Source organism: Taurulus bubalis (assembly GCF_910589615.1).
Source record: "Taurulus bubalis genome assembly, chromosome: 17".
In the NCBI taxonomy this organism is placed as follows: domain Eukaryota; kingdom Metazoa; phylum Chordata; class Actinopteri; order Perciformes; family Cottidae; genus Taurulus; species Taurulus bubalis.
In genome coordinates, this window is record NC_136605.1 from 20,014,783 (window position 1) to 20,041,205 (window position 26,423).

The window sequence follows — 26,423 nt, forward strand, 5'->3', positions numbered from 1 at the left end:
CTACGGGGTTAATGATTCCCCTTTCCCTTTACGACAGAATACCTTATGGCAGCGTGCCGGCCATGCAGCCAACTCATTGGTACATGGCAGAGGATGGACAAAAACGGTGATATCATCTGCAAAGAGAGTAGTAGTAGTAGTACTGTCATACCCGAGTGGGCACAAGTTCTTTTGGATTACAATGTCAAAGAGAAGAAGAAAAACGTAGTGTGGCTATGGCATCCCTTGTAGGATAACATAGTTGGTAAATTATAATACAAACCCAGAGAGCAGTAAGGAGGAGAGAACACATTATTTCTTATGTCAACTAAACATCTGACTCCAGACTGGGGATTTTTTTATACACCCGTCTATTGCTGAACTGGGCTGAGTTTAGGACGCCACGTGGGGCCGGGTATGCACTAGTCTTAGTGGCTGAGTAAGGCATAACATGCTCTTTATTGTACATGTCATTGGCTATCCGCCCGTCCCGTGAGCAGTATGAAGTGGTGGATTTTACGGAAGAGCGTAGATTGTTCGCGTCGTTGCGTGTTTTGATGGGGGGCGCTCCGACGACGGCTGCGGACGAGGCCACCGCCAGCTGTTTGTAAATATCAGAGGAGCTACGCCCGTGGACCAGTCTGCTGCTGGTGTCGTCCCTCAACGAGTGGCCGAGGAAAGGGTTATCCGAGCCATGGGTCGGGTACAGAGACTTGCTCCTCTTGCTCTCCTCCAGGTTGTGGTTAAACATCATGGATTTGGACCCGGTGCCAAACAGTCTGCCGGAGTTGGGACGCATGCCAAAGAGGTTCGCGTAGTGCGAGTCAGAGGTGGAGTCCAAGAAGCGGTCCTTGTCCTTGAGGCTGACGCTGCGCGCCGGTCGGCACAGGTCCACGTCCTTGGGCTTTTCTAGCATGATGTTGTCGAAGGAGTGCTGACGACTCAGCCTCAAGCGGTTTCGTTTCTGAACGTGCGGCCCGTCCGTCTGGGGCCAATACAGACCGAACATGTCGTCCGGTTCCTGCTGCTGCTGGTGGTGCATGGTGGGGCTGATCAAGGGGTCTGCGAGGAGCTGGTCCTCGCTAATGTCATACAGGTTAGCCGTGTGGAGGCATGCTTCACACCGATTATAGGGTGAGCGCGTGGCGGAAGCCGCGGCCGGTACAGCGGGAGTGTACGGCGCTCCCGGCGGGTAGCTAGCGGACACTTTGGACAAGCAGGAGCGGCAGTGTGTCTGTTTGTAGCGATCCATGGATTCATGTGGGGACATGACAATGTTTTTCTCCTTCAGGCTGTAGTGTTTAGAGTAAGCGGGGTCTGGCAGAAGATCTGAGTCGGTGTGATGCAAAGGTGAGGAGTTGAGATGAATGATGGGCTGCTCACACTTCCGGTAGTCACTGTGGTCGGAGTAGATCTCAGGGTAATCCAAATCATCTGCGGCGAGGCCGCGACTTTCGCGGTAGTGAACGGGGTCCGAGTGCAGGCTCAGCTCTCGGTCGGAGTCGATGGTGAAAACTTTCTCTCCTCCTCCTCTCCCGCTTTGGTTGGGTCCGCCGATGACCTGCTTAGTCTTTAAGTAGGACAGCTCTACCTCGCTGCAGTCCCTTGGGTATTTCGACGGCACAGATCTTTTTTTTAAGTTGTCCTTGGGCTTCAGGTGCTTGTTATTTTCCGGGTCCTTGTAGGAGGCCGCCCTGCTGGAACAGTCGGAGATGTCGGAGTGGGCCGCGTCCTCGGGGAGGTAGCGCTGCGTCTTCATGGACATCCGCGGGTCCGGCATCAGCATGTCGGGCATCGGAGGGGGCCCGGGAGGCACCGAGCGAAGCGTGTCGACCGACTTCTTCCACAGGGTCCGGGGCGGCTTGGCGTTCGTCTGGACTGACTCGGCACTCACTGCCACCTCGACCGAGTTGGGGTTGGCGTCATTCAGGGTCAGGGGATGCTGGCCTCCTTGGAAGATGTAGTTGTTAAGGTGGTCTTTGTGGCGGTTGGCAAGGTAAGACTGCAGGTCGCCAGTGTCCCCGTAGATCATGTCTTTGGGAGCGTAGCTTCGGTTGTCAGCGTAGATGAAGTTGCCCTTCTCTGCCATCATGTCCATAATCATGGGACCAGCCGAGTGCATGAATTCTCGTTTGGGTGAATTCATATGGGAGCCACCCAGGTTTGACATGTTGGTCATCTGTTTGGCTGATTTAATGAGTTTAAGCATTTTGTCCTGCGGACTAAAATCCAGATCTGTCTTTTTCTTCATGTCAATGTGGACTCCATGGATGCAACTCCAGATCCCCTGCATGAAGACAAGTGGATAAACAAGTGGAAGGGGTGGGGGGGGAGGAGTCAAATAAAGAAGGGAGGTGCAACGGTATAAAATGGAAGAGAGGGAGAATCAAACATGAAGAGGGATTGAGGGAGAAGTGGAGAAAAACAAATTCATTATTTTGTATCTATTATGGCCAAACATATTTGTGGTCTGTGTGTTTTGTTGAATTTATTAAATTGGTAGTGACTAAGCCAACCAGAGTACATTCGACCAACACAAACTTAAAACAGTATTAAATTAGGCTTTCTTTCATTTCCATTTCCTCTGAAACATGCTTGTTCACTTTATAAAGGAAATCAAATCGTGTCACTTAGTGAATTTGGGAATTCGCCTTGTCTAAAATATGAATCATCAACACAACCGTGATTGATAGAAGAGGATGGCACATTAAAACCACATGAATCATTCTTAAGTTAAAAGGATTCAGAATTAATTAGAAATACACAGAAACAACAAAACAAATCCTAAAAGCAGTTTCTATCCACAGGAAACAGACAAACTGCGATGCGACGTCTTTCTGCAGCTCCAGTCATTTAGCAGTAGAACTATTTGCAAAATGTGTACCAGCATATAAGAGTACACTATGATTAATCTGAGCAAAATAACCTGAATCAACAATGACCTAAAAAATATGAAAAACTGGTACAATACAGCGTCTCTCATAACTGTATGCCCCAAGACTCCCTTAGAGGCACGACGGGGGCGACGTTGCTTTTGTGTAAACAGAATAAATTGCCATCATTATAACTGTGAGGGAGGCTAATAAAGCCAGTCTTTTGGAAATAGACAGCAAAACAAGATCTGCCAATATTAACGTCTAACAGTGATGTCATGGAGATCTTACAGTGAAAAAAGCAAAGGCAACTTTTCTCCTCACTGAGACAAATACATCCTAAAAACGTTAACAAATTCAAAGTACTTTTTGGCTCAGCACACATTTTGTGAAGCTCATCAACACAAGACATCCCATTAAGGATGTCTTTTTCCCTCTAATTCTCACTTTGAAATAACGTCATTTTGGAGAACACCTCACTTTATCTCCTCTCGGAGTATTTGTCTCCTCACTACCCCGCTCTGGTAGCTTTGAAAACAGAATAGTGCAGAGGCACCGCAGTGCGTTTAGCGATGCACGTCCATGTCTTCTAGTTCTCACCTGCAACGAGGAAGAAACGCTGACCTTTCAGAACAGAGCGAGGGAGAATAGACTGATTTTGCGTGGGATTGCTAGGATTTCACCCCAAAAACATGTTGCAATTAGGATCTATTTTTGTCAATATTTTTGTCAATATTCAGGGATGCCCTTCCGCCTCAGCCAGTTTCTTAATTTAGCAGAACTCTTCTTCTGCATGTGTGTGTGTGTGTGCATGCTTTCTCTGCTGTTCCGCTTCTAGAATATAGAACCAGGATCTGACCCCAATAATGCACTATTGTAGATGCAGTGCTTCCTTAGACCGTACAGCCCAGGCCCAGATATTCAAAGATATACAAAGCCACATGCTGGTATTCGCATACACTCAATGGCTTGTTACTGTGAGTTGACTATTAGGCGAACTTCAACACTGTTTGTTCCAAAGTGTTAAATATGAACAAAACACAAATCTAAATTCTGTGCAAAGCTGGAGCTTTTTTTGTTCTACTGAACCCAAAACTACCGTAAAAGTCGGGTTACACGCCGCTACTACCTTCGGCCAGTGTCCCCTTTTCGCTAATGCTAGTTCCCCGGTAACTTCCGCTAGCTCTCCTCTAACTTCCGCTAGCGCGCCGCTAGCTCCCTGCTAGCTCCCCGCTAGCTCCCCAACAACCACCGAAGGTAGCAGGACCAGCCCCGGCTTGAGACCTGTCTTGGGCAGATGGGAAGCGGGCATTAGCAGCAGCAGTGGGGAGCTAGCTAGCGCTGCTGCTAGCTTGCTACAGCGGGACACTGACAGGAGGTAGGAGCGGCTTGTAACCCGACTTTTACGGTGTAATCACAGCCTAGTGGTGGTTTGCCTCTGTCGTGTTGCAGTTTACAACCACTGTCTAAAATGTCATGAATGAAAATTGTCAAAATTAGCATACGGATTATTGCCAATTCACAGTGACCTTTGACCACCAAAATCTAATCAGCTTATCCTCGGGTCCAACTGGATGTTTGTGACGGATTTAATGAAATCCCCTCCAGGCGTCCCTGAGTTGAGGCGACCTTGACCTTCGTCCTTGAGTCCAAATGGACGTCTATTGCCGAGTTATCTCGATTTGTCTCTGAGATATGAGATACGAGAATGGGACGGACGCACAGATAACCCAAAATCAGACACAGTGCTTCCAGTAGCAGCTGTTTCTACGGATAAAGAATCCACACACACAGATACACACACACACATAACTACTTGTACACAAACTGGTCCTCACCCGACTGATGGAGAACAGAAGGCCCGGCGTGCCGGTGCAGACTCCAGTGAAGCAGTACCGGAGCCTCCAGTAGAAGAGATGCTCGGAGACGAAGGTGATGAGGGAGAGGCCCATGGCCGTGGCCAGCATGTAGAAGACGCCGGCCATGTTGTCCACGTCGAGCTGACTGGACATCACCTCGTTCTTCTCATTGTGGCAGATTCCTGTCAGCCACTGGGCCTCGAGTTCCTCCATTTCACCTGGAAAGTGAGAGAGAGAGTGAGAGAGAGAGACAGAGAGAGAGAGACATAGAGAGAGAGACTCAAATCCTTTACTAAACGCATCATTGGGGTTTGAAAAAGCATCAACCATAGAATTAAAAGTGAAAGTTTTGATTCCATATTGAACAAATTAGAGATTTTCATTTATAATTACTGCTGAAGTTACCGTGGATATACATAACACGTTCTGTAAAAGCTTACATTTTTTCATCTACTTTTAAATAAATTGATGCTATCGTATGATATACGGTGATATCATCTGCAAAGAGAACTATATTAGTACTATTTAAATAAAGCAGATGAGGAGTAGAATATGCTTTTTTTAAATTATAACAAAAAACAAAGAATAATTTATTTTGAAATAGTGATCGTGGCAAATAATGTCTACTTTTGGGTGACTTCAGTTTAAAAAGACCCGTGTCAACCTATATAGGTGGAATGCTTTATATATATATATATATATATATATATATATATATATATATATATATATATATATATATATATATATACACAACCATTCTAAAGTGTGGGGTCACTTAGAAATGTCCTTTTTTTTCAAAGAAAAGCACTGTTTTTTTCAATGAAGATAACATTAAATTAATCAGAAATACACTGTACATTGTAAATGTGGTAAATGACTATTCTGGGTTGAAACGTCTGTTTTTTAATGAAATATCTACATCGGTGTATAGAGGCCCATTTCCAGCAGCTATCCCTCAGTGTTCTAATGGTACATTGTGTTTGCTCATCACATAGAAGACTAACGGATGATTAGAAAACCCTTGAAAAGCTATAAAACATGGCCTTCCTATGCACAGCATCACATGTGTGGGTTCCATTATACTCTCAAAATGGCCAGAAAAAGTGAAACTCGCCAGTCTATTCTTGTTCTTAGAAATGAAGGCTATTCCATGAGAGAAATTGCGAAGAAACTGAAAATTTGTCTGGGTGACCCCAAACTTTATACAGTATATATATATATATATATATATATATATATATATATATATATATATATATATATATATATATATTTCGGGTGCTGGTGTTTAAAATACCTTTCTATAGGCATCACCAGCCACTGGGCCTCAAGCTGATAGAGCAAAGAGACAGTTCCTTCAGTGTTAATGACCGACAGGTGGAAAGCAACAAAGACCTTATCTCTGCTCATCCCCCTCTCCGTCCCCCATGCGGCTTCCTCTGTGACATTTGGTGCGTGGCTAATCCAATCTGTGTCATCCGGGGCCGGATAACCGAGGCTGCTAGTGGGGAAAGACAAATATCACGCTGGTGTTCGGCTACATGTCTTACGGCCGCAGACTCACCGAGACGCCATTAAACCTTTTTGGACGACTGAGGAGGATTCATCTCCGGTTAGACCCAAATAAACCAATGAATGTAGCCACGGCACCACTTTTTTTTAATAAGACTTTATGATGTGCTTGGAATTTGCAGCAAAATGATGTTGAAATAAATTAGATATTTAGATAGAAACAGCTCACTTTGTCTTTTAATCAAGCGCAAGGGAAAAGCTTCGGGGAGCTGTGACTGTCTGCAATATTGCCTTGACTACGGTGTGTGTGTGTGTGTGTGTTTGGGGGGCAACATATTGCTGCAATTCAAATTGTGTTCCCTTTTCAGCGTCTGACAGCTCAAGCACCAGTCATCTGGAACACAGGAACACAAGTTTCTCTGCAAGTTTCGTCCACAATTTCAGGGCATTAAGAAAATGTTCAGAAAAAAAAATTAAAAGAACATTTAATTGAAGATATGAGAGTGCAACGTCTTCTCTGTTACATTATTATGACCCACACACCCACACACAGAATCCATTACTGTTTAGGACATTGTGCTCAGGGAAAGTTTCTTCAGAAGGCTTATCTGCACTTTGAAATAACTCTACCTCCTGAAAAAAAACAGTTCCAGATCGTGACTGAATGATATTTAGTGTGGATTGTGCCGCATGAAAGTAGGATATATCAAAGATACCGTACAGTATTTCCATTTTAAGTACATTTTGACAAACATTACAGTTAGTTTAACCCTTCGCCATGTTTCCAGACGGCCGTCTGTTTGCTCTTCACCTTCTTCCCTGAACACATCTTCTCTCTGTCCGGGAACAAGCTGCACGCTCTCCACCACATTGTGTCGACCTGATCAAGAACCATCTGCCAAGTCTCTGTCATCTATCAGGGATCTGCCCTCCTCTCTCTCTCTCTCTCTCTCTCTCTCTCTACCTGACACCCAGTCTTTCCTCGTCTTCCTCTCACATCGTGCTCTCGTCTCTCTCATCACTTTCTCCATCCTTCTATGTCCTCTTTATCTTCCTCCATTCACACACACACACACACACACACGCGCGCTATTTGCAATTAAATCTCTTTCCCTTCTTGCCTTCTCTCTCACTTTTGTATTTAAAAAAAAAAAAAAAATCTGAACCAGATGTTTCTACAAAGTTCTCCAAGCCGTGGCTCATGATGGAGCGTGGTCCTGTGTGCTCTGCAGCCCTGATAAGATTTGGTTAGAGAGGATTATTGTGACACCAATGTTCATTTAATCAACTCCAGTGCACTTAATGTGAGTGGCTGTGAGCGCCCGCATCAGCAAAATGCTTTCCATGTAAAATGTAAATGAATCTGTCACTAAAAGCTCAAGCCGGCTCACTTTCCCTCTGTTTTGCAGTTGGAAAATTGTTTATATAAGAACTTCTGAAGCTACTGTAATAAAGGAACAGGGTGATTCAGAGTAATGCTCACACACACACACACACACACACACACACACACACACACACACACACACGTGCACACAAATCTGGTGCTGCAGAGAGGAATACATTAGAATAACTTACACACTCTGCCCTCTGTTTAGAGCAGCCTTTTGTGTCCAGAATAACATCAAAGGACTATTTATACTTCACTGCTTTCCCTTTGTGCTGTCAGCAGACAAGGCAGTAGAGATGAGTGTGTGTGTGTGTGTGTTTGTGTGTGTGTGCATGAATTACAATGTTGGCAAGGAACAGTGTAACCTTTTGCCTTCGCGGGGTAGTGTCATGCACTTTTGAATTTGTGCATGAGAACGCGGCGCCGGTGCGTTTCTCACCGTCTCCGATGATGGCCAGGATGGCCAGGTCCACCTGTCGTTTCCAGTAGGAGCCTTTCTGCAGGGCGATGCCGTAGCCGGTGGTGGCGAAGATGTACCTGAACGCAAGCACATCCGAACGCACACAAACACACACAGAAGACAACATATTTTAACCTTTGAAGAAAATGGTTCTCACCTTCATCCCCTCCAGATTAAATAATACCTCTCTCCGAGGAGACGCCTCATGCATACCGATGCATTTAAATGTCGTGAAGTACGGTCGCGGAATCAAAAGCGCTGCGACTAATGTGTTTTTTTGTTAGTGTCGAACATCAAAAGGGTAGGTTTTCCGTTTTTTCAGGTCTATCTTATAACAACACTGCCACGTGTGTCCATTGAAACGCTGCCGGCCGCTTTGATCATCCCGCCGCTCCACACTGGCCTTGAAGAGGTCTCTTCTTAAAGCATTTACAGTGTTCAAGTGCTCTAAAAATAGATCTCTCTGCAGTGTGGAGAGGAGGAGCCATCCACGAAAACCACCAGGACTTAAAATGCACACACGGGCGTGTGAGTGTCGTTTCAAGATGGACCCCAAAAACATGTACCTCTCCATTAAACATGTACATGTGTTCCTATTATTAGCGTTATATATCTATGTGTCACAGTCAGCGACGCCACATGTTCACACCTGGAGACACTGGTCTTTGTTACCTTTAGACAGAGGCAGGCTAGCTGTTCCCTCTGTTTTCAGTCTTTGTGCTAAGCTAAGTTAGCCGGCTGCCGCTGGTAGCTTCATACTTACTGTACAGACATGAAGGTGGTCAATCTTCCCATCTAACTCTCAGCAAAAAAGCAATTAAGCGCATTTCCCAAAATGTTGCATTTTGACTTTTCACTTTTTACGTGCGATACAGCCTCAATAAATGAGCAGCGGCATAACCCATGTAGCTTGTATTTACATGTATCTGCGCATCACAACCACAAACAAACCCTTCACACGACTGTACACAATGGTTTGGACCAACGGATGGCGGGGTCGGACCGTGACGTGAAGACAATCCACAGTGAAAGTGTCTTTTTTTTTGAAAGAATCAAAGCTTTGGTTACCCGCTGCCAATGGTCACCAGCTTACATCCCTCATCTCTGCCGGCCGCATAGTTCAAAACGGCCGCGTCATAGATGAAGGCGTCCAGCTTCCTGCAAAGGATGAGAAAAAAAGAACAGAGGAAAGAGACAGAAGAAAACAGACAGAGGGAGGGGATGAAGATGCATGAGGGGTTTCAGTTTTTTTTTTTGGTGTATATTATATAAAAGAGAGTGAGTGAGAAGTGGACGGGAGGCGACAGAAAGCAGAGGAGGGCTTATTTTGTCCAGAATGTGTTGCTTGCGGATCAATTCTAGCGTTAAATCATCTCCAATAGGACGGCAATCCGAGCGCAACCGAACGCACAGGGGACACGCTGGGGATCGGGCCGCCGGTTCGATACCGCACGCTTCAATACCGCACGCTTCAGTACCGTATGCTTCAGTACCGCACGCTTCAGTACCGCACGCTTCAATACCGCACGCTTCAGTACCACACGCTTCAATACCGTACGCTTCAATACTGTACGCTTCAATACCGCACGCTTCAATACCGCACGCTTCAATACTGTACGCTTCAGTACCGCACGCTTCAATACCGCACGCTTCAATACTGTACGCTTCAGTACCGCACGCTTCAGTACCGCACGCTTCAATACTGTACGCTTCAGTACCGCACGCTTCAATACCGCACGCTTCAATACTGTACGCTTCAGTACCGCACGCTTCAATACCGCACGCTTCAATACTGTACGCTTCAGTACCGCACGCTTCAGTACCGCACGCTTCAATACTGTACGCTTCAGTACCGCACGCTTCAATACCGCACGCTTCAATACTGTACGCTTCAGTACCACACGCTTCAATACCGCACGCTTCAATACCACACGCTTCAGTACCGTACGCTTCAATACTGTACGCTTCAATACTGTACGCTTCAATACCGTACGCTTCAATACCGCACGCTTCAGTACCGCACGCTTCAGTACCGTACGCTTCAATACTGTACGCTTCAATACCGTACGCTTCAGTACCGTACGCTTCAGTACCGTACGCTTCAATACTGTACGCTTCGATACCGCACGCTTTTATACCGCACGCTTTAATACCGCACGCTTCAATACCACACGCTTCGATACCGCACGCTTCAGAACCACGCGCTTCGATACCGCACGCTTCAATACCACACGCTTCAGTACCACGCGCTTCAATACCGCACGCTTCAATACCGCACGCTTCGATACCGCACGCTTCAATACCACGCGCTTCGATACCGCACGCTTCAATACCGCACGCTTCAATACCACGCGCTTCAATACCGCACGCTTCAATACCGCACGCTTCAGTACCACGCGCTTCAATACCGCACGCTTCAATACCGCACGCTTCAATACCGCACGCTTCAATACCGCACGCTTCAATACCGCACGCTTCGATACCGCACGCTTCGATACCGCACGCTTCAATACCGCACGCTTCAATACCGCACGCTTCAATACCGCACGCTTCAATACCGCACGCTTCAGTACCACGCGCTTCAATACCGCACGCTTCAATACCGCACGCTTCGATACCGCACGCTTCAGTACTTTTGACAGACAGAAATATTTACAGTCGCTTTCTATTTCTGCCCTTGTCCACACACACACACACACACACACACACACACACACACACACACACACACACACACACACACACACACACACACACGAGTAAAGCAGGTTGCGAAGTGGAACGTACAAACCAAAAGAGCCCAGACTCAGACTGACATTTTCAATGTAACTGATGCCATCACTAACCGCTGCTCTCTCTCACTCTCGGTGCCGGCTCTCACACACACACACACACACACGTACACACACACACACGTACACATGCACACACACACACTAACAGAGAGTCTTGCTAATAGCGCAGTGACTGGCTGGCATTTACTGAATGTCAGATCCGGCCCTCTAACCGAGGCTCCCAGCCGATAGTTCAGCTGTGTAATTAGCTTAACCCGGCACCGGCTCCATCCACACGCCGGCTGTGTGTCCAAACATGTAGGGAACCGCTCCTGTGTGTCGCCGCGCGCGTGTGTGTGTGTGTGTGTGTGCACACTTGGGTATGAGTGCGATTGTTCACACGTGGCTGCACACTGGTGGGAATGGATTTGTGTAGTGTGTGTGTGTGTTTGTGGACGCGGGGCCAGACATGCTGTGGCTCTAATGGCTTGGAGAGGGATTCAGCCATCACAATCTGTCACACCTTTATTTGGGGCGAATGCAATGTAGCGGCACGGATTTCCATGCCACTTTCCATCCCTGCACCTTTTGAATGTAATCGTTAACACGGCAAAATGAGCATTGAGCGTGACTCGGAATCTTATTTAGCACCAAAAAAGAAGCATGTACGCCCCGGAAGAAAACATTCCAACAGATCTACACTACAAATCCTAATTTAAAATGAAGGTCACGATGTGAAAATGACTTTTTTTGCCTTCTGTTGAAGTTTGTTTCCAGTACAATTACATTTGTTCAAACCCCTAAACACTCGCAAAAGAGAGACAGTTTAATAGGAAAAACATTCAGTTCCACTTAAAGCATGCACAGTGAGATTAAAAGCTCAAGGGGGCTGGGTTGGAGAGAAAATGAAATACAAACAGGTTGAAGACTCATGAGATGCCGAGACTCGTCATGTTGAATTTCTGGAAGCGCTGGAAAGTCCTCGCCATAGCAGTTCCTCCTCTGCAGTGTGCGTTTGCATGTATGCTACTTTTCAACAGGGAGTGTTTAGCTTCTTTTTTTTTTTTTACCAGACCCTGCACTCTCCTCCTGCACATCGAGACCCCCGCTGTGCCGACACGGCGGCCTCATTACAAATGAATGAGCGCGCCTGTGGTTTCTCCTGCATGTCAGCTTGGTGCACGACAGTCCTGTTGGCATCATGCAACATTTTCCTATTTTTTTTGGGGGGGGGGGGGGGGGGGGGGGGGGGGGGACAGACATGAATGCATGTATACTAATAAATATTTCTCCTTGCTACTGTGAGCAATTTAGGTCCCGGGAATCCAGTCAATTTGACTCCCCCGGTGCATAGTTTTGCTTCTCGTGGCTGTAACAGATTTTGTGTGTAAAGCCTGTCGGCATTATGTGTGATCAGAGCTAATCCAGCCATCGAGCCTCCAACAGCTGAACGCTGCTGCTCATCTGCTAATACCACGGAATAGAATTATCAATGAGGGTATTAGAGGCTGCACACACCTGCAGCTCGCCGTATTGGTGTGTGTGTGTGTGTGTGTGCGCTGATACACATGAGCGTGTGTGTCTTTATTTCTAAGCAGTTCACATTACACATGGTGCATCTTTGTGTGTGTGTGTGTGTGTTTACCTCTGTGCTGTATGTTAATACAGCAACACAGGCGAGAGCGACTGAGAGTATTATGGATGCAGCAGTGGTTTAACCGGTCTTTATGTATTTACATCCAGTTTACTTATGACTTATGGATGAGAAAGAATGAGCTGAAAGACACACGGACACGAAAACCATGGATCATGAATCACATCCTCATATTTGTTGCCTGTGTCCTCTTTAATTTCTCTCTCTCTCTGCCCGTCCTTTAAGCCGACAACTCTGATTGGATCCCACCCCGTAGTCATTAACCAATCAGAAATAACTTCTTGTCCTTTACCGGGTTCTTTCCACCATTTTTCTTCACCATCTCTCCATTCCTTAATGCCCCTCCTTTCCTCCCTCCCTTCCCTTCTCTACTCTTAACCTCAATTTGCCCTTTTTCCATCGCCCTCCCTTTTTCATCCCATTACCGCGTTCTTCTTCTTTAGTCTCTTGGCCCTTTTGCTCCTGCCCTCCACACTTCCTTCATTTCCTCCAATCAGGCATTTTGCCCTTGGCCTCTTACTCCCATGTGATGGTATGACGGTAGTCGCCCCTCTGCCTCTGCTCCTCCCGTTCCCTCACACTGCCTTTACCCTCCACTTCTCTCTCCATCCAACCCCGCATGGTTCCACTGGCTCGGTCTGTCCTTGGTGATGAAACATCCCCACCTTCCTTTCTCTCACGGATGTATTATGGAAGTGCATGAACGGCAAAAAATCTATTGGAGCACAACACAAAATGTCAGCGCTACTCAGTCTGCAAGTCAACATTTGAGAGAGCACGGGCACAGATTTGTAAGAGATGAATAAGATTTGGGAGAATTTGAGATTTTTTGGCAGCTTCGGACCACTTTAGATCGCAAAAGTGACGCAAGAGGTCACGCGAGAGGTCTGCACAAATATTGATATAAAAGGAGAGTCGCTAAAAAAAATAGCTAACCTACAATTCCAATTGTTAAGGGCTTGATGATCTGCGCTGTAGAATCTGCCTATTTATTAATGTATGTACAAATATATCAATTTGTCTCATAATTACAGACAAAAATAAGGACACATGCTGGAAATAAAAGCTGCATATCTCATGGTAGCTGTCTAGCTACTTTAATCAATTACACTCTAACATAACTAGGTCACTTGCCAATTCATTTAATTAATTGAATGAGGGTTTTTGTCATTCTTGGGGATTTTTAAGCCCATACATACGCAAATCTTATTCTGCTCTTACAAGTCTGACCCCTCAAAGCTCGACTTGCAGACTAAGTAGCGCTCAAATTTGTTTTGTGCTCTCTCAAATTTCTTTTTTTGACATCAATGTACTTCCATAACACACCACCACCACCACCAGTCCCTTTGCAGAGACCGGTTCTAAAAATAGCTCCTGCTGTTCCCAATGAGGAAGCCCATTCATCCCCAGTCTCAGAGGAGCTGTCACACACACACACACACACACACAGACACACTCACAGACATGCAATTACACATATATCTTTCTGTAGATGACACACACACACTTTTATGAGGTTGACAGGTGAATATTTTGCATTAGTAAATATATATATATTTGATCACGGACCAGTGATCACCCTTACCCCGTTTTGAGGCTGACAAGTGCGTCCTGGACTCCAGTTTGATGATATTTGATCATGTACTGGTGCATAGCGGGGTAGTTCTTCCTGATGTTCCTCTCTGTGGAACCGTTCGGAACCGTCCCGAAGCGGAACGGAGGCGAGTACGCGTACGGGTTCTGAAACTGTGGCGGAGGAAAGACGGAGAGAGGAAAACACAGGCGGGCGGGTAAATTAAACATGAATGCAGAGAGAAGACAAAATGTATTCCAAACGTGTGTGTTGTGTGACTTTAACTGTGTGAGTGTGTGGGTGGCTGCGAGCGCTGTGGAAATAAAAGGGTTCTTCCTGAAGGGGTGAGGTTCTACTGAGAACCATTTGCTTCTGAAGAACCCTGTTTTGAGTCCAAACTTCCACACTAACATACTATTTATTATGCTGGATAGTTAAATCTTAGTAACCAATAGTAGGTCATATGTTACAGTATGCAAAAGATGGACACTACACCGACATTAATAGCCCACAATGCAATGCGGTAGTGATGACAAAATTCACATCAGACAATTGCAATGATAGCTCTCTAACGTCAATAACGCTTCAATGTATGCAATATATATTCATATTTTTCAATTAGATTCTCACATACTCGGCAAGGAGTCTCTCACAAAGTGACGTGGTACTTACAGTTCAGTGCGTCTGAAAAGATCAAGTTTATTCCCACACAAGTATGCTGAACGATAGTACGTATTGATAGTGCATATTATGGATTTTTTGTTTTGTGAGACCATGTACATCTCTCCAAATGGAACAGCTACAAAAGGTTCTTCCAGGATATCCCATCAGGACCAGCCGAGTCATGGTGTATGGTTCCAGTTAGCGCCTTCATTTCTAAGAGTGGACTTTCCTTGGACTCTTGACTAATTTAATTATGATAAACTTTTCCCCAAACGTGAGAATTCATGTAATGGCACGAGACACATGTAAAATGAAAGGTTTAGTCTGATAAGTCAATCTCACGGGTTGCATTCACGTCCGCCCTGTAACCAAAACCAATGTATAGAAAAGTGTGCCAACCTCAAAGTACTTAACTGAAAAGCTGAATGTACACACTGCGTCACAATGAAGCCGTTATGCATCCTGGATATCGGGTTGGATTTGTATTGTCTGTCAGTATTCAGCAGCTCGATAAGAGTCTGCACATCTATGAGCGCCTTCACCGTCTCAGTTTGTCCCCGTCTGATAAAAGCTATAAACACATCTGATTCCACTGCTGCTCCTTCACTGCTACGCTTTTGTTTCTCTATATTTCCCCCGGGGAATCCCAACGTTTCACTCTTGAGTCGTAGATCGCAGAGTATAAGTTAAGGAAATTTACCAACGTAATTAACTTAATCAAAGTGGTGAAAATGATATAAATTGAGAAATATAGCAGCAGAATCTCATTCCCTTTATTGGAACTCTACCACATCTCTCAGATAGTTTTTTACTTTTTAATCTGGATTCATCATATTTATATTCCACTGTTGGCATATTTGCTCTGCTCTTCACAGGTCTTTCTAACGTCCCTTACCATTTAGGTCCGTCTTTACCCAGTTATATATATATATATATATATATATTTAACTGAGCTGACTCAGTTGGGACCATGCACAATAAGATAACATTGGCTTTACTGGATCTTCAGTTGAGAGGCCACTTCCCTTCTTCTTCTCTCTCTCTCTCCCTCTCTCTTCTCTGTCTAACCCCTCCCCCCCCTACACACACACACACACACACCTGTGTGTCTCTCAGGTATAATCTCTTCTGTGTACAGGTCAAGGGTTTCGTAGTAGTGTGCTTGTCGCTCCGCTAACAACCTCCCCTCAAGCACTGCTGTCACAATCTGCCCTCATTGCCTGAAACCCAATCAATTAGAAGTGTGTATCACGGGCTCCACTTAACTGTGTGTGTGTGTGTGTGTGTGTGTGTGTGTAGATTACTGGTTTCACTTCATATTGTCAAAATAATAATCCATAACAATCTGATACATCTACTCTGTCGACTGTTATCTCCTGTTCTGCTACACAAAGTCAGTGCACGAGGGGTTTTATCAGCATATAATTTGAATTTGTGCCTTTGTGTTGCATTGTTGAATTGTTTATGTGAACTAGTTTCATGGATCTACATCATACATATCTAAATATTTATGCACACTGTATCTGACGGCACACATGTGTGACGGCATTATTGTGCAATCAGGTCAGGGTGAGGGCGCGTTGATACAGCCGCTGTGCATTGTGTGTGTGTTAGTGGTGATGTCTTGCAGTGTGTGTGTGTGTGTGTGTGTGTGTGTGTGTCACGAGCGATCGCCCTCAGGAGCCGCTCGCTCCTCACGCAGTCCTTTCTATTGGAAATTGGAATTGGTAACATTAACGATGACTATGTTCCACTGAGTCTCCCAGTAAACGGATCCAGCGCTCCCATTACCAGCGCTCCCATTACCAGCGCTCCCATTACCAGGGCCAGTCGGAAGGCAGCCATCATCAATGTTATCCACCCTCGTTTTCCCACAACAATGATATATATGTATATATTATAGATGGTATATATAGTAATAATAGCAACGTGTTAACTTATTCATTCTCAAAACATTAGCTATATCATAAATGTCATCTGAAATAAAGCAAATTATCATTATTTTAGGAAATTTGCATATTGTTCAAAATGAAAACAGACCACAATCTGCGTCTGCTATTTAAAGTTACTATTTAAACTGAAACGGAAAAAGAAAATAATGATCTGAAGTCATTCAGAACAAATTGATTGCAAACATCGTGGAACCAAATGGAGAGATTGGCATATGGTATATATATATATATATATATATATATATATATATATATATATATATATATATATATATATATATATATAAATATCGGTATATCACACCAGTGTTGCTATTTGCGTGATGTAATATTTCCCTCGAGAGTGTGTGTAGGCTCCGGTGCAGCTGAGAGGTGTAACGTAAGCCTGTGAGGTCTGCAGGGACCTGAGAGCAGCACGAGGGCTAAATACACCAGAGCCTTTCCACCACACGGGTCAAAAGGTCTGCGGTGAAATCGCTGATGCTAACGAGAGCTAGATGCAGACATCATGAGGCAATAAAAGAGCAGAGCATCTGTGTGTCAGACAGGAGGAGATACATTGCACTCGAGAGGTGAATGTTTTTATTTATTTCTAAATGAATGACCGTCTATCCGACTCTCCTCTTCCTCCTTCGCTCTGCTCCTCTCCTGTTCCCCTCGCTCTCTTGTTGCATTGTTATATAAGCAAAGGACTCCCTTCTTGTGTGTGTGTGTGTGTGTGTTTGTGTGTGTGTGTGTGTCCTGCCGTCTCAAGACTCTCTAGCTGTGTTAGCGCTCCTGTTTGCTATCCATCTCCCTCACATCTCTCTGTTATATTTGTATAGATGTGTGCTGCGTCTCTCTCAAAGCAGGGTTTCTCAAAATCTGTGTGTGTGTGTGTGTGTGTGTGTTTCTTTGTGTTCTTTTGGTGCTGAGCAGCATTGTTGTGTTGTCACTGCAAAGTGTTGCCCTGTCGATCAGCCCGGAGACGCTTTCCCACAACTTCATCTTGCTCGAGTTCGATTTTTTTTTGTCCTCAAACTTTTGAAACTGCTCCCTGGTTTAAGAGCTGTGTGGCAACAATGTGTTTCTTCAACATGTGTGTGTGTGTGTGTGTGTGTGTGTGTGTGTGTGTGTGTGTGTGTGTTAGACAGACTGCTCTCAAGGGCGGCTGTTTCCAGAAGCGTTTGTCATTGATTCCATGTAATTTAAACGCATCAATCACACTGCAGATAGAAGATGCATTTACACTCTAGGCTCAGCTCCATGTCCCACTTTACTGTAGAGATAAAGACAGAAAACAGCTAACTGCTGTTATTACAGTGTTTGTTTGTTTGCAGACTTGTTCTCTCTCCTTTCTTTAAAAACACATCTAGACTCTCAGCTGTTGAGGAAGCAGAACATCGTGTCCTGCTCAGCGAGCGGAGACAAATAAGCCGGCGTTGTCAAGACAAATCCCTGGTGGTCGTTCAGCCTAAAACGCCACGGACCCGTTAACCCTCTGGGGCCTGAGGTCATGTTCTCCATTTTACATCATTTCTTAAATTCACCTTTTTTTTAAAGGCACTTGCATATGATACATACTCATGTGTTGTGTATCAACATTTGCAGAACAATCTCAGCTCTCTGTATAATGAGGCACCATTGTCCTAAGGCACATGTATAAATAGACAATATGGCCCTAAAGCTGAAAAATGAAAGCTTGATTCTTGAAATTCTTCTTTTCTCTTGTGAAAACATAACTTTACTCGTGTGGACGAACTGTTTTGATGATGGAAATTGGTTTACCAAAGGTCTTAGGTTCACAAAAGCAGTGGAATATATGAATAAAATGGTAGATACATGTAAATAAATGTTTAATAATGTTGTATTATCGTTTTTGAGTAGAAGTGTTGTCTGTCACTACTGAGAGAGGGACTGAGATAACATGGGAGGAATGACTTCATACTACAGACCAAGCTTCATGGAGTGTGTGCGCATGAAAAATTAATATTACAACAGTTTTTGTTTTCAAACAAAATATGTACTATATATTTGAGTCAAAATATGTACTATATAGAGTAGAAACAAGAGTTTTTTTGCAGTGTAAGGTGGGTTAGTAGGTCTGTTGTCTCCCTCTTCATTAAACAGCCCTTCCTGCCATCCAGGGCCTAAATGGACAATGTTAAGGGCAAACAATTAAAATAATTATCAAACCTCGTATCATTTCAGAGCGTCCAGCTAAAACCCCATTGACAAACAGTATTGTTGAGGAGTGTATCATTTTAGGAAAACCACATATTTGCTGACATTGTGTGTCATTGTGCATCTCCAACACGTGGCATATACAACTCTTGGATTTCCACTCGTAAGTCATCGATGTATTCAAATATGTTCTAGCTCCCAAAGGCAACTCCAGCATTTGGCCGACCAAATTACATCAATTAAAAAATGTATGATGACGGTTGATGTATGGAAGCCCGTTTCCGCCACAAAAAAACAATCATAATTATGAGATAAAAAGTCCTAATTCTGAGATGTGACGCTGGCTTTTCTCCTTCCTCTTACCTGCGCTGTCTTCACAAGTCTCCTCATCCCCTCGCCGGTCTAACCATGCAAACCATATGCAAGCGTAACTGTTGACGATTTAGCTCAACAAATAATAGCATTGCTATTAATGTAGCTGTTGCATGTGTTTCTCAAAGGATAAAAGCCAGCGTCACTGAAGCACTTGCGCACTTACTATCTCATAATTTGAACTTTTTTTGTTTGTGGCGGAAACGGGCTTCCACATGTGGGGTGTCTGCAGCTCCGTTTTTTTTTTGTGTGGATCCGGTCGGCCATTAATCGCAAGATGGTTCCCCAAGCGTTCACAATCCACATGGAGGACGGTCCTCAAGCGGGACGCTGAAACCCACGTTGCTTCCAACGCATGCGCATGTGGAAAACCTAAGTTGCTTTGAACAAAAGTATCTGTGGAACGTAATGTTTCCACGGCTGGAGGAAGAACCGGGATGGGACTTACATTCAGGCGATGACGACCACACCTCCGTGTGGGCGGCCATGTTGTGCCGGCTGGACGTCTCAGTAGACCGCTGTTCCCTAACAGGCCAGCTGTCAGACCAAGGCTTCTTTCCTTTTTTCTGCCCCCTAGTGGTCCAGAATCGGTTAAAGCAGTTGCACGTCTAACGACAGGCGTCTGGATGGCGGATTCCCTTCACGGTTCTTGTTGTTCACATGGCGGCTCAGCAGGTCTGTCTGAATGGCCATTTACCCTTTTTGCCTGGTTCCTTTCTTCCCTGACCCTCTCTGTCTTCCCATATCTCTTTTGCTTCCCCCCCCCCCACGCAATTCCTTTCTCCCTCCCTCAGCCGTCAACTTGGCCCATATCTGTCCGCCTGTTGTCTCGTACCATCTTGTGTGTATTGGCCTCTCGGCTCTCGCTATTCCTCAGTCACCCTCCTGCCAGTTGCTGCACCCCTTATTCCATCACCCCCACCTCTGCTTTCTCTCCTTCTGTATGTTGTCAAAACCTCTACATCAGTCTCAAACCCTCTCTCTACTCAGGAACTCTCCACCCTTTTGTCTTGCTTTTCTCTTCTATTTCTCTACATTGGGTTTGACCTTTTCCTTTAATCTTTCAGCCTGTCTTCCCGCCCCTGCAGAACCACTTTTTCCACTTTTATATCTTCTCTTTCTTATCTAGATATTCTTATATTCCTGTGTGTATTATCACAGTTGTTAACAGTTTTTAACTCAGCTTAGATTTGGCAAATCCTCGAACACTTTTAAACAAACAAAGCAGCCTCTCCTCCCTCCTACAGCCAGTGATTCTCATGAGTATTTTGATATCCGGAATATAATTTAATCTACTGACATTTTAGATTAGTTAGATTAGTATCTGGTTCTGATTTTAAAGACAAGCAGGCCAACATAGGAAATGTATAGCTAACATGCACACGTCCATTGTAAGTCATATCGCCAAAATCACAAATATTGAAGAAGATGTATATGAATATTGATGTTATCGCACATTATACTTCATCACAACACATCTCTGTCCTGCTTAGTGCCATTAAAAGAGTCTCATTTGAGTGTTTACCCATGAAAAAGTGGCATTTTCTTGCCGTCCGTTACCTTGTTGTCGGAGAGCCCGGTGACTTGGTCGACAAACTCCTCCTGGATCATGAAGGCGGCCAGGTTGGCAGTGTAGGAGGCCAGGAAGATGACAGCGAAGAAGGCCCACACGGACACTATGAACTTACTGGTGGTGCCTTTGGGGTTCTGCACTGGCACGGAGTTGTTGAAGACCAGACCCCACAGCAGCCAGACGGCCTTTCCCATGGTGAAGGAGGGGCCGTGGGGGTCTGAAGGAGGACGCACACATTGTGTGGATAAGAAAATATTCTTATGTTTGCTGTGTGTGTGTGTGTGTGTTTCTGTGTGTGTGTGATCATATCCATGCTGACCTCTTCCTTGTGCCAGGTTTCGGTTAAATCCAAGAGGACTGATGTACTCAAACATGAAGACAGCCATTGCAGTCACCAGTAGGAGCATCACAAACATCATCACCCACACTGATGCACTGAATGGCTCTGAGAGAGAGAGAGAGAGAGAGAGAGATTAAGTATTAACACATGTTGGATTACATTTCGACATCTTTAAAATCACTTTTTTCTAAATCCTGCTCATTCTTTTTCGATCTTTCCGTGTGCACACAATAAAGCTGACGCCTGCATGCCTAAACCCCAACCCCTCCAACACACACGCTTGCATACACACACACACACACACACACACCTCCTACTTGCCAGTGTGAGGAGGCGCACAGCACCGGAAGCCCTGGTGTCAGCACTCCTGTCCTCCCTCTGAGCTCCCAACGCTACCGCAGAGATTAAGCGTCTCTAATGTATGGGAGAGCGCTGCTGGCACCGCGTGTGCATGTGTGCGCTGGCAAGCGGCCATTATGGAGCATTCCTACTAATCACAGCAGTGCTCGCTGCACACATGTCAGTGTGTGCACTCTTGTGTGTCTCAGGTGGGTGGGAGTCGCTGTGGCAGAAAGCAGTTGAGTTGAGCTAAATCCCTCTGATGAAAGAGCAAGTATTGACAGCTGTGTTGTGTTGTCAGCTCTCTCACACACACACACACACACACACAGTCAAAACAAATAGCATCCCTCTCTCCCGAGTGCAACCACAAAGCCAACGTTATGCGGGTGACAGTTACCGAGAAAGGCTGACGGGGACACCGTTCCATTGCTACGGGACACCATGACGCTGATACCAGTTTCCACGAACGGGACGGAGAAATCGATGACCTCAGAACGCTCCTCATTGATCGTCAGAGATCCGACGGCCATGACGGCTTTCTTATAGACCACCTTTGGAGGAGAGGGATGGCGGGAGGGAGAGAGGGAGGAAGAGATGGATGGACGGATGAGGAGGGTGAGTGATGAGAGACGAGTGAGGACAGGGAGACGGAGTGAGACGGATGATAAGGAGGAGGAGGAAGATATGCAGGGGAAGAGTGTGGGGTGAGATTGGAAGGAAATAAGGGGTGAGGAAAGGAAGACAAAGAAAGGAGGAAGAGAAAAAAGAATGTTTAATCATTGCATTCACTGGTTTTCCACATCAAGCAATCATATCATCAACAGGGCCCTGAAACTACACTATATGTTGTAGGTTCAGATCCCAGTCCTGTCTCGCAGATTGAGCAATCACAGGTGTGAAATAGCGCTTTCTGCTTATACATTGTGGACATTTTAGGGGGTTTATTACAACGTATGCATCTTCAGTTCCTATATATGTATATCTACGTGCATTTCTCTCTCTCTTCAGCTTATTTTTGGACGATAATTTCATCCATTATTGTTTCTCTTGAGGCAGTATTGTAAGTAGTGGAAATTCAATTTCGTGGAAATTCAGATGCAACTTGAAAATGTCCGCTGTGAGCAAAAAAGTTTACGGGACTTTACCGTGTAGTGTAAAAATATGCAAAAGGCTTTTCTGAAGGAGAAGCTAAGATGTGTTTACTTTCGTAACATCTACATATAGTGCCAAAGCCTCATAGCTAAAAATAAAATAAAACAAAATCCTGTGAAAGTTGTGCAAAGTCAACCTTAATTTTGGTCAAAATACGGTAAGAAACAGGAATATCCTGTCATACAGATACCTCTAATTTCCTCCCAGCCTTGCATTTCAGATATACCACGAACTTAAAAGTGAATACTGGTCAATACTTAATGCTCCTACAGTCCACTTCAACACCAGCGGGTAAAAAGCAGACTTTTTGTGTGATGAATACACTCATTCATCACCATAAAGCATGCATAACGCAGATACCGTGCACCTCGACCTCCTCAATAAACACGTCATAAAAAAGAAAACTGACATTGAATTTATTACCATTTGAATTACAAAGTGCATTCACACACACACACACACACACACACACACACACACACACACACACACACACACACACACACACACACACACACATACACACACACACACACAGGCTTCTCTTACCTCTCCCACCATCCCATTCCAGACGTTGTTTATCTTCTTGCCATGCTTGCCATTGGTTACCAGGTACAGGTCGTAGGTGAATTTCACATACACGGCAATCTTTTTCAGAATGTCGATGCAGAAGCCTTTGCAGCACTTCTTGATGTACGTCCCACCAGCCTCAGTCGTGTTGCTGCAGAGACACACACACAAAGCGCACATCGTTAGCCGGTGACTTTGAGCAGCAGCTGCTTCGCTCAATTATGAACTCCAGTTTAGTGTCTGTGACAGACAGAGATATGAGATTACATCAGCATGTTACTCCAGGTGGATGTGTTTCTTTTTTGGGTGATTTCCGCTGTCGGACTGAAGACAAAAACAGGGTTTGCTTTCTACTTGTTTAATTTATATGAACGCACCGATGAGCAAACGTCACCCTGGGACTTTTTCACCTTTTAAGTTCAGGTCGATCCATTCGGGAATGACATCAGACGACTTGGAAAATATGCTTCCCCCTCTCCGTCTCTCTGGAGAAGGAGTTTTTTTTTTTGCATCTGCAAGCATCGTGCCATCTGTGTGTATGAATTTGAGAGCAGGCGAGTTCAGACACTGTTCACGCACGCACACACACAGGACTGTGCATCATCTCAGCCACCTGGGACTCTCATTTAACTTTTAGATGTGTGCAAATTAGGGGAAGATATGACCTCGTCCTTTAGTTTAACAACAACCTGGACACAAACTTGATGGAAAGAGAGAGAGAGAAAATATATATGAACATCCATCCGTGACTCTGCAGTTTCCTTCAGAGCTGGAACTCTGTCACTTTGGAGGAATTCTGTAGCGTCGGGTAAAACATTAGCTTCTTCTTGCTCTAAGTGCAAACCTCACTAGTCGCCATCGACCTGTCAAGCAAATATCACCCCGAGTGGAATCCTCTCCTGTCTTCAGACGGTAGAGGAATCCACTTGTTCTGGTCCAGCAGTTTCACACAAGAGAGAGACAGATGTTCATTTGTTTAAAAAAAAAAAAAAAGCCAGGCGCCGCTGATCTGTCAGCACGTTGTGAATGACTTTCTTTGAGATGTTGCGCAATCTCCCAGGCTGATTTTTTTCCACAGCTATAACTAGATATTATCTATCGCAGCTGTTTGAGCTAAAATGAAATTAAGAAGCTGATTAACATTTAAGCCCCTTCAAAAACATACCATGTGTTAATAAAACCGGACTAATCCACTGCCAGAGAAGCTTGATTGGTTTTGATTCCTAATCAAACTCAAATGTAGACGTTTGAGAGAACTTTGACACTTGTAGATAAATAGACTTTACTCCGCAAAATCTATTTGTCCTTTTAGAAGGTGGCCTTTGGAGACAGTTATGGAACACATCCAGGAAGACATAGTCAGATGGGTGAATATCCCAGCATGCAGCAGCTTTTAAAAGCATTCAATAACGTCAACGAGTGCTTATTCATCGCAGGTTTTCTACACCGAAAAAAAGGGAAAACTTTCTTAATTCGTGAGTTGCATTGGGCAAGTTCACACGTCACACAGTTCTTACGGTCATGGAAAACCTGGAAAAGTCATGGAGTTTTAAAATGGTTATTTCCAGGCCTGGAAAAGCCCTTGAAAAAAATAAAATCCCAAACGTGTTGTAAAAGTCATGTAAATGTGTTATATTCATGTGTTCATGTCGTTCATTTACGCTGAGTTTGAAATAATGAATATGCTTTTAAAAGAAAGACGCTCACAATATAAGCAGGCATACATACAGGCATCTATATAAATGTTTATTCTTTTAATCAAACTTTTGTCTCATTCATTTGTGTCATTTAAGGTTTACTGTATGCTTTGTATTCTCATTGTTAGTTTAAATACTACATTTTCTCACTTTTTAATTTTTTTTTTTTACACCAAGATTTCACGAAATGTGTGGTCATGGAAATTTGGTTTAAAGTCATGGAAAAGTCCATTGGTCAAGATGTGTATACAGATATATAGTCATGTTACTGTAATGGAACTATGTGGATAAAGTGGAGCGGGGGACTCATGCAGGGAATGGGATCTATGATGATGATGATGATGATGATGATGATGATAATAATAGAAACAAGGACAACTGAGTCAAGACTCTGGCAGGTTGAGCTGGTGGAGGCAGTGGCATGTAGGCCAGAGCTGGAATAGCTGCATCCGTGAACACGGCGTTCCCATTTAGGCCGCTCATCGCACAGTGAGGGCGTGAGATGCTACGGAGGCTGTTTGTGAAGTTGCCAGGCCGCCTTGATATAGAAACGCTACAGGGCCCGGGGGGTCTCCGGGGAGGGCGGTTTGGATGTGTGTGTGTGTGTGTGTGTGTGTGTTCAGTGCTTGTTCTTAGGCCTAGCCTGGATGAGTGAATTTGTGGTGCCGCATGCATGGATGGTCCTCCATCCCCCCGACCCGACCCCGACCCGACTCCTCTGCCTCCTTCCCTGCATCTCGCCCTCTTCCCTCCAAATGGACACCGCGGATGCTTGAGAGGGAATTGCGCTTGTGGGAGAGGGAGGAATGAGCCCGGATGCATTGGCCTGTGAGTGAGTGAACATGTGGCAAACGGAAAGTGTGTGTGAACTTGTGTGTGTGTGTGTTCTTCCTTGGAGATGCTTTATCCTCCGCCCTACTTCACAGTCATTCTAGATGAAAATCTCTGTTGGCCTCTTCCTTGGGACCCTATTACCGCTTAATCAGCTCTGTGTGTGTGTGTGTGTGTGTGTGTGTGTGTGTGTGTGTGTGTGTGTGTGTGTGTGTGTGTGTGTGTGCTTGAATAGTAGTTGTAGTCAGTAACTTTGTATGCATGCATGTCTGCAGTGGAAAGACTGACACAGAGTGTGTAGTACACACACCAATGTTACTCTAACTGTGTGTGTGTGTGTGTGTGTGTGTGTGTGTGTGTGTGTGTGTGTGTGTGTGTGTGTGTGTGTGTGTGTGAGCGTGAGTGTGTTCCAGTAGAGAGAAATAATATTAAATTATCTACAAACCAATTACATGCTTTGATTCAGCAGCCACTCAGTGAGACACACACACACACACACACACACACACACACACACACACGCACACACACACTCGCCCTAAGCTCTCCCTGTGTGTGTGTGTATACTCCAGGAACATAATATAGCAAGGGGCCAGCACTATTTGGGCATTAGAGAGAAAATTGGTAAGGAAGAAAGTAAATCGCTGACTTCAGCAGTCGCCTACATTTTCGGGAGGGGAGGAGAAGCTGC

The 26,423-nt window shown here is 44.8% G+C and overlaps 1 protein-coding gene across 1 annotated transcript in view; it reads right to left on the reverse strand.

Annotated features, from left to right (window-relative positions):
• Nucleotides 1-307: 307 nt before the first annotated feature.
• Nucleotides 308-26,423, reverse strand: part of grin2aa (glutamate receptor, ionotropic, N-methyl D-aspartate 2A, a) — a gene marked incomplete at its 3' end in the record, with an annotated part of 135,412 nt that continues 109,296 nt past the window's right edge. Inside the window, exons 7-15 of the mRNA XM_079232606.1 lie at nucleotides 23,184-23,355; nucleotides 21,880-22,033; nucleotides 21,120-21,245; nucleotides 20,788-21,017; nucleotides 14,090-14,250; nucleotides 9,145-9,234; nucleotides 8,056-8,153; nucleotides 4,691-4,929; nucleotides 308-2,266 (exon numbers count right to left, since the gene is read on the reverse strand). Coding sequence (XP_079088732.1) covers nucleotides 308-2,266; nucleotides 4,691-4,929; nucleotides 8,056-8,153; nucleotides 9,145-9,234; nucleotides 14,090-14,250; nucleotides 20,788-21,017; nucleotides 21,120-21,245; nucleotides 21,880-22,033; nucleotides 23,184-23,355 — 3,229 coding nt within the window. The remainder of the gene's footprint in view (nucleotides 2,267-4,690; nucleotides 4,930-8,055; nucleotides 8,154-9,144; nucleotides 9,235-14,089; nucleotides 14,251-20,787; nucleotides 21,018-21,119; nucleotides 21,246-21,879; nucleotides 22,034-23,183; nucleotides 23,356-26,423) is intronic.